A 10,809-nucleotide genomic window follows, 5' to 3' on the forward strand; every position below is an offset into this window, starting at 1 on the left:
ATCAGTTGTTTCCACTTTACAGAGAGGTAAACTGAGGTCTATGGAGGACTTTCAGAAGGAGAAAGGAACTTGGGTACTTAAGTCTGATTTTAATTACACTGCTGGAACTGAGAGAGAGGAGAGAACACATACCCATGTTTTGATGAGACCACTACACAAGCTATTAAAGGACTTGTTTTCCTTTCTGATTACATTTGACCATTTAAATCCATCAGCTTCTACTCTAAAAGGAAAAGAGTGCATGCTCAATTCTAGAGTAATTAGGTAATGTTGGTATTACGCTCTGAAGCTGTGAAGTGCTAATTTATGTAAAAGGCGAGTAGTAGTATTATTAGTGCTTGAGTATGATATCATCAGGCTGACGAATGAGAACAGCAAAGTGTGAAAAATTACATACATCTGCTGTGCCTGCCTAAAAACAACTGAAACCAAAAACAATTGAAAAAACATTGATGGTGTAGTTTGCAACGCTCATAAAGATATGACCGATAAGAAAACAGGGTTTATATTTCCAAATAAGGGGCTACCAAACTTGAGTTTTGAGTAATTTTAGGAAATATAAACTATTTTGAATATTTACATTTGTTTAGATTTCATTATTTTTGAGGGGTTTGACTGACTTACTGTACATATTTCAGAGCAAAACTTAAAACGTACTAGAATCAAGTCTATTGTTTCCAAATCCTAGGGCCCACAAAACAGCTACTTACACAAATGGAAACAACATTTGCTGGTGCCAACCAAAATGATAGGCTGAAGGAAAACAGGAAGTAATCCACATAGAAAGTGTGTAACTGATCTTGAGAGGGATAGCAGCAAGGCTCCTCTGCAGCAAGCATCGAGGAAGGGAGAAGCACAGATAGGCATCTTCTACACTGAGAATGGGCTGTCTGAGCAAGATTAACCCTTGCCACAGAAAACAAAGATAACTTATCGGTGTTCCAGAAAACAGACAATGTGAAGTGCTGGATTGAGATGAGACTCAGTTTGAAATAGAAAGCCTCAAAATACAGCTTTGCAGTAAAAAGGTTCTCAGCTAAAGAAAAGCAGTGAAAATCCACTGAAAAGACAGGTCAGACTGGAATGATTCCCAGATTCTTCATACTTGTAAAAAATAAACCACTGGAGAAGGTGTATGCAAGTAAGTTGCCTAAAATGACAAATGAGATGCAAAGGTTTATTGCTTACAAATTCTCCTCAACCCGCAGCATATTTCTAAAGGCCTGGAATGGATGGTGTTGCCATTACCACACAGTACACACATTATAATTATTTAATTTAGGAGAAGAACATAATCAAATCAAAAGAGAAAATGTAACTGAAACTGCAACTGTCTGCTGACAATGTACGACACATGACTCCAACACGGCAGCTGCTTGTAACCCTTTATCATCAAGAGGAGGACTAAACAACTTCCCTATTTCTTTAAATAAAAATTTTAAGTGGCAGAGTTGCTGGAGAAGCCTCAATGACCATAGTGATTATATGGAACAACTACTTTCCTACATACTACAATACCATTTTTGCACACACTTGTTTGCTGTATACTGAACTCTTGTAGTCCCATGAAAGTCAGTATTTCTCGCGTGATTTAGAGAGATTTTGCTGCATATGATACCATTAGGTCCAATAAGCATATCCAAAGTACGTGCTTATCCATATCTAAATTGGTGTTCAGCATTGCAACAGAACATTTCTCTTATATAACCATTATGTTCATTTTACTAACATTTTCATCAAGTCAGAAATATTGAATTTGAACTTAATCAATGGAATCATGTAATTAAGTTTTTTACTGGGTATTACTAAATTCCAAGCCAGACACTCACACACAGCAGTGTCTCAAGTGGACTGTTGCGCTGTAAAGATGTGATCACCTGAAAATCCAGTCCCAAGTACAGACAGTTGCTGGATCTAAGTTGTGTCAATTTGATTAGCTAGTGGTCTGAGAAGTTAAGATTTTGTCAACCTTACTCATACTGAGAAGAATCTTACTTCCTGCACAGCCTCACCAACTTAAAATAGAATGTTTGTATGCAGATGCAAGAGAGTAGGGTACTGTGTGAAATGATCTCCCAAAAAGCATGACTTAATCATGCGTATAAATGTATCAGTACTGAGGCCTATATTTGTAATCAAACATCTTTTTCTTTTTTTTTTTTTTTTAGCATTCCATTCTAATAATAAGTTTCAATTATTTGGTGGACTTCAAATAAATTACTTGTCAACTACCAGTTCAATTAATTACAGAATGTATACAACAAACACTTTAGGTGTACTCATCCAGGTCTAATACATACTTAGAAGTATGTGCACTGCTTTCTGATAATTTTTAATTAAATAAAGCATCTCATTCTACCTAAAAAAAAATTTTAAAATCTTTCTTGACCCAAACCAGTAGTTTTAGCACATGGCTTAGTCTCCAGACGAAAAAATATTTGTTCATACAGCCTAGCTCTGGTGACTGCTTTCCACCTCTGTGCTCTATTTGAAGCTTGTGTTATTCCGTTTACTACAGAAGATGCCACTGCTTTGTCAAAAGCATCTGAATGTTTCCTTTTGTTACTTCTGGTTCCCACTGATTCCAAAATGTAAAGAGTAGTGAAAAGGTCTGTGTTGGGGTTCTATGTGACAAAGTACAAATGGAATGATGCTTGATTCATTATTTGCATATGTGTGTGTTTATTTTAGTATTTTTACATTCTCTCGTGCCTCTTCAGGAAATAATGTTCTTAGTAAGTGTTCCCATTTTTGCAGAGTTACTTTTTCAAAAAAAGATACCTTGCAGTGGAATTACACTTAAGGAAGGCTCTCCCTTGGGATCACACAAGTTTGAAAGACTGCACTGAGAGGGCATATAAGGGTAAAACAAAGGAGCTTGCCATGCTTCCCAAGACATTCTCACATTAATAAGATCATGCAGATAAAGGGTACAAAGCCACATTCATTATTATCAAAATAAAATATACTAGCACATTACTATCTTGATCCATCTAACAAAAACACAAAGAAATGTGGGTGGGAAGAGAGTAGCACAATTTGCATAGCCTGTGTTCCTTACTTTTGACCAGCAATTTTAAGTGTACATCTTTGGTTCCTGGCATACCAACAAGAGATGCAAGCACATCAAACCCTCTAACATATCCCCTAGTGCTTCAAGGAAGTTCCTTGCCCTGGGTAACTCCTTTCAGAATGATTTGTTGCTAATAAAGCACACCTGTAACCCCAATCCTCAGCACAGTAACCACCTGCAATCAGCACAGAGATGGTTTATCCTGTGAAACCTGTCAAAGAAAAAATTAATCCCATACAGACTAATTGAGATAGCATATTCTATGTGTCTTTCTGCCCTTCCACTGACTTTCTGCCACTAGCCAGCTCTTAGGAACACAATACAGATTTGCTTTGACATCACTCCAGTAATTCCTGGTAACATAGGCCACCACTGAAAGAAATCCCCAGTGGGTCATCTCTTCCACACTTGGGCTGCCCACCTGTATGCCAGGTGCACTACCTCTCTGAACAGTGGCTTTCCCTGTGAGAGCAGATTGTTGGAACAGGAGACTTAGATGCTCAGCTCTGGAAAATGCCTGGCTAGTGTCTGGACCAACAGAGGGGAGCTGTGATTGCTTTAGGAAGCTTGTGTGATATTGAACTAAGTAAACTGAGTTAATCCTATGTTTTCTGCCATAGTCTGGACTTTGGGGCTTTGGGGCTGTTCAAACAGCCAAACTTGCCAAGATAATTCCTTCCCACCTGGATACACAGAGGATCTCATTACCAGACCATGGTTACTCTTGTGTCCAATCTTTCCCCTCAATCCCATAAGAGTAACAGGTCTCTCAGTAACACACGTCAAAAAACAGAGTTCCCTTTTAGTCAAAACCCCAACAGCAAAAAAAACCAAAGTGTTCTTCTCACAAAGGGAGTTCCAGGCAAAAAAAAAAAAAAAAAAAAAAAAAAGCACGTTGAGAGACCAAATAAGATTTCTCTGCTTCCTGGGTGCCCATCTGGAACAAACTTGTCATTGGTTTTCCTCAGGGTGGGCAGTGAAACTAGGGAGAGCCATCCAGCAAAGAGCTGGGGACTTTCTGCACCACAGTTCCCTCCTCCATCCCAACTGCCAGGTGCCTCTGGAAAAGGTGGGATTGAAGATAGCTTTGAAGGGGTCAAACATGAGAGCAGCCAGAAAATCATGGCTTGTCTTCTCAATAGCAGAGCATAATCATTTCTACTGAAAGGGCATTTCTTCCAGGATATCATTCTAATATAAAATTTCCTATCAGATAACCCTAGCAGCTGTCCTGACCTGGATTTTCCTGACTGCTTTGTGTCAGCGTGGGAGGGAACACACAGAAACTCACCTCCACAATCATCTGGGAGAGACAAGTTACAGAGAGTTAGGGATTACATTTCCGAAGTTGCAAAAAAAAAAAAGATCCAAGTCCCCCTGAAATTGGTTGCCCTGGGTATCTTGTTGCAGGGATATACCCCCAATACTCAACGAGCTTAAACATTTCCAGTAAATATCCGAAAACACACCATCTGGGATTCTCCTTTGTGATTCTCCTTTCCTTCCTTTCACCACACTCAGCAGACATTCCACTCTGGAAAGAGTGAACAGAGCCACATCTGCAAGCCAGCCTTCCAATCCAAAATGTTAACACTTAACCAAGGATCCATCTTTTTCTTTCTCTTCCATCATCATGTTTGATATTTCTCAGTGTTTCCTCCTAGATGGGGCCTTCAGTCACATTCTGCTTTCAACTCTACTCCGATTCTTCACTTGAGCAGGGACTCTGTGAATCCTGCTGCTTTCATTCCCACGCCTGGCCATCTCCGGCTTTCTCCTGATATGCAGTGCCCTGCCTTCTTGCTGTCTGACTGAGGAACCAACTCGTATGCAGAAGACTTTGAAGAATATGAGTGAAAAGATTTCTTTAAATAACCATGGCTTAGATCAGGAGTGGCAAACAAATGAGATTCAGGGTTTCCTGAGAGCTCAGTGGTGATGGCCTCATGCTTTGTCCTGCCTTCCCTTAGCTGCCAGTCACAAGTCTTCCAGCCATTTCCTGGAAAGCAATCAACTGACTGTGTTCCCACTTTGCTGTGGCCATAAACAGTGACAGATTTGCCTTGCCTGGCACTGCTCTGCTGAGCCTTATCGGGATCCCATTGCAGCCCTCGATGAAGAAAGCACCATCCTGCCTAATTCTTTATACATGGGCTATAAATACCTGAAGTTATGTTTTGTATGAGTGAGGTGTCATGGAGGCTGTGACTTCCCTACTATTGCTTCTGGCAGTCTCATGCCAATTGTCCATAACTCACTTTGGCAAGCTGGCAGCTTCCAACACCTGAAAGCTGAAAATAGGAAAGGGCATTTGCAGGGTGGTGATACAATGTGTGCTCGGCTTTAAAAAGGATCGCAAACTTAAAGCAGTGGAGAGCAAAAAGGCATACCAGTACCACCATGGATATGTGACATTAAACAAACCACCTGTCATGATACACAGCTGACTACTTGCCAAATGGAACAGGATCTTATTATTCATTGTTTTGTCCTGCAAAACCTGCACACCAACGAGAAGCAAAAGTCTCCAGAAGGGTACTGTTACTTTTCTGATCATCCCTGGCTGTATTGGAGAGCCTTATTCAGTGGCAATTTCCAGATGTCCACCTACTCATGTGGATTTGAAGACCAAAAGGTGAAATCGTGGTGGGTACCCTACTTAACTGCTGCAGGAAAGGGAGCTGCAGGATAAGGTAACTTCCTTGAAGTAACTCACATTTTTAAAGCTTACTGTCCTCCCAGCACTTTGATTTCACCCCTGTTGTTCCTCACAGCTGGGATGTCAGCCAGGTATTTTCCTGGCATCCCATGTGTGCCCAACCACTGCCACCTGTCCACGTGGCTTTGCTAAAGGATTGCACCAGCCACAAAGAGACATTCATGCATCACACCTCAGTGCATCCCAGCTCTGCCTCCATCCCAAGGAGAGACAAGGCAGAGCTAACCATCCTTTTGGTTTCATAAGTCACTGTAGCCAAGTAAGAACCTGGCCCACCCAAAAGGGGACAAGACGGCTGCCACATGGACAGCCTCTTGAAGCATCCCATTTGCCCTCACCTGTGCCTCCCCAGGGAGGTCCTCCTGCACTGTGGTGCATCCTTGCAAACCACATGGAGGAGGAGAAATCCCATCCCAGCCTACGTGATGGCCGCTTTGACCTCAAATTCACAATTCTTTGTGCCGGGGGTGTGGGGGAGTGTCCTGCCTACCACTGTCACTCTCTGTGTGCCTGTAGATGGCTAAAAGAAGAAAAACAAACACGGGAAGAAGAAAGCCAGGCAAAAGCACTGTGGAAAAGTGGGCCACCATCCAGCACTTCCCTGTGGCATGCTTCCCCCAGCCCCTCAGATCTTCCCTGCTACTTCGGCATGGCTGCCCTTCAGAGAGGAGCTGGTGGATCCTGGAGCAAAAGGCAGGAGCGCCGGCCTCGGGGGTGGGGGACGGCTTGCATACGCATGGCCCTTGCCGGGACTGTGCAGCGAGTCAGGGCTCTGCCGGGCAGGGGGAGCGACAGGGGACGTGCCCAGCCAGGGCGATTGCCCGTGCAAGGCGTGTGCCCACCCGCACTCCGCATGTTCTGTTTTTCTTTGCCATTCCAATGAAAACAATCGTAAATAACGGTAATAAACCCCACCACACCGGCCAAGGGCAAGAGTGGGTGGGCACTCGTTCTGCACAGCGCGGGTGCAGTGGGGAAAAAACAAGAGATGGAAGGACGTGGGAAGTGGGGAGCGTGCCGGTATCCCCACACACACCTCCCGCATGCGGCGCCCGTGTTTGTGGAAAAAGGTGGATTTCGGATCTCGCCTCCGGGAGAGGGGCCGGCCCCAACAACGCCCACGCGGGTTCTGGGGCCTCACGCCGGCGGATCCGGGCACCTGCACCGCGGCGGCGCCGGAGGGACGGACCTCGCCCTGCCCGGGCAGCGCTGCTGGAGCGCTCACCCCACGCGTGTCGGCGGCCGCCGCGCTGCAGCGACACGAGCGGACGGGGCGGAAGGGGCAGCGGCGATGCCCGGGCGCGGGGCCGGACGGGGCCATGGGCGGCGGGAGAGCGGCCCCGGGGTGCGCGGGGTGCCGCTCCTGCCGCCCCGCCGTGGAGCCCCGCTTTGTTCCCGGGGGAGGCGCTGAGCACGGGGTGCGCGGGTGCCTTCCCGACCCGCCTGGCCCTTTCCCGCGTGTCTCCGTACACGCGTGTGCCCCGCTGCCTGCGCGCGCGCGTTGGGTGTTGGGTGTTTGGGGTTTTTTTTTTCCTTTTCTTCTCCCCCCTTCCCCTCCCTTCCCCCCCCCCTCCCCCCCCCGCCCCGCTTGCTCCAGGTTTTACTTCTGGTTGCCTGTAAGGGTTTTGCTCCTCCCTTCTGAAATCCTATATTAGCCGCGGCCAAAGCCGTGTAAGGAACACAGCTCATTGTTGGCAAGTGCCGATGCGCCTCGCGGAGGGGCGAGAACCAGCTCCGGGGCTGCGGCAGCGATCGCGGCGCCGGTCACGTCAGCGCCGGGGAGAGGGAGCCGGAGAAGCCCTCTCTATGCTGGGTGACTCTCGCTGACTTGATTCCACCGCCACCTTTGAAGGAGAAGAAGAAAGAAGCCGGGAGGTGAGTGCGGCGGTTCTCGTGGCTGGTGCCGGCTGTCCCTTTTGTGTGCAACAGGGAAAACGTGACTGTATAAACACGCGAGGAAAGGTGTTTCTCAGCTGCCTGGCTTCACGTCCTTATCTATGCATTACCGTATTTTTACCAAAATAATTGAGACTTAATTCCAAAAGTTGCTGACAGCGGCTAGGTGGGACTTGCCAATTCTTTGCTTGTTCCCCGCAAGTTAGTGAGAGTGCCGTGGGAATCCGCTGCCTTCGCGGGCGAAGCCGGGGGGCTTGGGCGCCTCCGGAGCGTGCGGGGAGGCGGCGGCGGTGGCCGAATGCGACGCTCCCCGCCGATAGGTATGCGCGACTTGGAGTGGGAAGACGTGCTGCCCGCCGGATTAGCGGAGGGGATCGGGATTTTCGTTCCGCGGGCTCCCTTTTTATTTTTCCCTTTGTACTCCATGGTGGAGTAGTACACTGTAAATTTTAGGAATTTTTTTTTTCCCTCCACCGGGAAGGAGAGAAGACTGCAGGACCAGCGAAGTAATTTCTGTCAGGGCCAGGCAGATGCAGCTGGTCCGGGAGAGGGCGGCTGGATGTCCGAGGAGGGTGTATTTTCCTAATGTATTCACACGCTAACTTTCCAGGTGAGCCATGGCAGACCACATGATGGCCATGAACCACGGACGATTCCCCGACGGATCCGGCGGGCTCCACCACCACCCTGCGCATCGGATGGGCATGGGGCAGTTTCCCACCCCCCATCACCACCACCAGCAGCAGCAGCCGCCGCAGCAGCACGCCTTCAGCGCCCTGATGGGCGACCATATACATTACGGAGCTGGGAGTATGAACGCGAGCAGCGGGGTGAGGCACGCCATGGGGCCGGGCAGCGTGAGCGGAGGGCACCCGGCCGGCAGCATGCCGCCCCCCGCCCGCTTCAGCGGCTCCCAGTTCATGGCCCCCCCCCGTCGCCAGCCCGGGAGGGCAGCTGAGCGCCAGCATGCAGCTCCAGAAGCTGAATAACCAGTACTTCAGCCACCACCCCTACCCCCACAGCCACTACATGCCGGACTTGCACCCCGGCAGCCACCAGCTGAACGGCGGCAGCCAGCAGCATTTCAGGGACTGCAACCCCAAGCACGGCGGCGGCGGCGGCAGCGGCTTGCCGCCCGCCGTCCCCCACGTCCCCGCGGCAATGCTGCCGCCCAATGTCATAGACACGGACTTCATCGACGAGGAGGTCCTCATGTCCTTAGTCATCGAAATGGGGCTGGATCGCATCAAGGAGCTTCCCGAGCTGTGGTTGGGACAGAACGAGTTTGACTTCATGACAGACTTCGTTTGCAAACAGCAGCCCAGCAGGGTGAGCTGCTGATTCATTTAAAACAAACAAAGGACTTTTATCGGTGCGAATGAAAACATTCCCCTAGACACGGTGTCTCACTTTTCAGGGCTTGAAAAGGTGAGAATCTGGAAAGCAGAGTCAACTATGCGCTTGTATAATTTTTTTTTAAATCGCTGCCACCTTTTTTTTTCTTTTTGTAGCTTTGTCACTCACCTTCCCTCCTGTAGTAATAATACCTAGCGAACTCTGCCTTTTTATGTTGGTTGCCCCCCTCCCGACCTCCCTCTCTTAATTTCCTCGCAGTAACGTGCCCATAATTATCCCACAGTGCCGAACTGTTAGATATTAATCTTGGCAAATTGCTTAATCTTGTGGATTTTGTAAACGATGATTTCCAATGACTTGAACTGCATTCAAATTCTGAGTGAACAGGGAAAAAAATTGCATTAGTTGGTTGCATGAACTTTGAAGGGCAGATACTACTGCACAAAAGCTGCCATCTTGCTTAATTTTTAACTATGCATTGCAGTGCAGACTTAATTTTTTTTTTTTTTCTGAATACTCTAAACTGGAAGCTTAACAGATGTGGGCCAAACCTTTCCAGATCAGGAAAAGTAATACTGTTACTTAAAAAGTCTGCTACCCATTCCCCCTCCCCCATATGTACAGACAATAATATGGTGTGGATGGAATGTTGACTAGTGGCAAACATTCACAGATTTTTTTTTTTTTTTTATTTTGTTTCTGTCTTCAGCGTTTTGACACTGTGCTAATATAGTTTATTCAGTACATGAAAAGATACTACTGTGTTGAAAGCTTTTCAGGAAATTTTGACAGTATTTTTGTACAAAACATTTTTTTGAGAAAATATTGTTAATTTATTCTATTTTAATTTGCCAATGTCAATAAAAAGTTACGAAATGCTTTAGTTTTTCTAGAAGTCATTTTACCAGTATTTTTCTTCAAAACTCTTCCCCACTGTCCCTGGTAAGCGGAACATCTATCTGTACAACCGTGTTGGTGTGCAAAAAGACATTCCAAAATAGAAAATACACTACACCCATATATATGTCATGGTGAACTCGGTAGATGAGCGGGATTTGAGCATACTTACAGCATAAAGCCTCATGCGTTACATTGTAATATGCCTGTCAGTGTGGTTTTCTGAAAAATAAAGTTGCCAAGAGCGCAACTTTTTTTGTGACTTGCCAACATACTTGCTTTAAATGTAGTTGTCCAGAGTTATGATGCATAAAGTATTTATTATATTTATCTATTAAACTTGTAATTTTATAAATCTGCTTTCATTTATATAGTAGACTTTGTTCTTTTGTATATTCATTATCTCACCTGGAAGACCTATGTAAAAAGTATTTGTAACATGGGAAGGGAGGGTGGTGGATGTCACCCTCTGCCTCTCACCTCACAGGGTTAACACAGGAGATTGCTGCATCAATCCAGATCTGTGTGACACTGGAACCGATTTCATTTCATTTCATTTCCAGTGACTTAGGAGAAGGGGAATATATCCTTGAAATATTCCTCAGTGGGACATCTCTGACCCCTGTCTCCCAGAAACTGCTACCAACTGAAGCCACTGACACAAATCCATACAGGTCTACTTAAAATATTTTGGAGAAAAATGCCCATTATTTTAAGGCAGCTGACATTTAGTGCCAACTGTTGCTGCCTTCTGCCCTCACTCGGCCTTTGGCAAAGCTCCTGCACAAGTTACTCGGTCGGTGAGGGCTGTGGGATCAAGACCCTAATAATACATGTAATCCTGTTTAGCCATGCTTCCCAAGTTTGA

General features: G+C 46.3%; 1 protein-coding gene across 1 annotated transcript; it reads left to right on the forward strand.

Annotated features, from left to right (window-relative positions):
* The first annotated feature begins 8,298 nt into the window (after window positions 1-8,298).
* CITED2 (Cbp/p300 interacting transactivator with Glu/Asp rich carboxy-terminal domain 2) lies at window positions 8,299-10,310 on the forward strand. Its single transcript, XM_032102005.1, is given in 2 exon segments — window positions 8,299-8,614; window positions 8,616-10,310. Coding segments are annotated over 2 exon segments (723 nt in total). The 5' UTR covers window positions 8,299-8,305; the 3' UTR covers window positions 9,030-10,310.
* Window positions 10,311-10,809: the final 499 nt, after the last annotated feature.

The sequence above is a fragment of the Corvus moneduloides genome, chromosome 3, assembly GCF_009650955.1.
Source record: "Corvus moneduloides isolate bCorMon1 chromosome 3, bCorMon1.pri, whole genome shotgun sequence".
Lineage (NCBI taxonomy): Eukaryota > Metazoa > Chordata > Aves > Passeriformes > Corvidae > Corvus > Corvus moneduloides.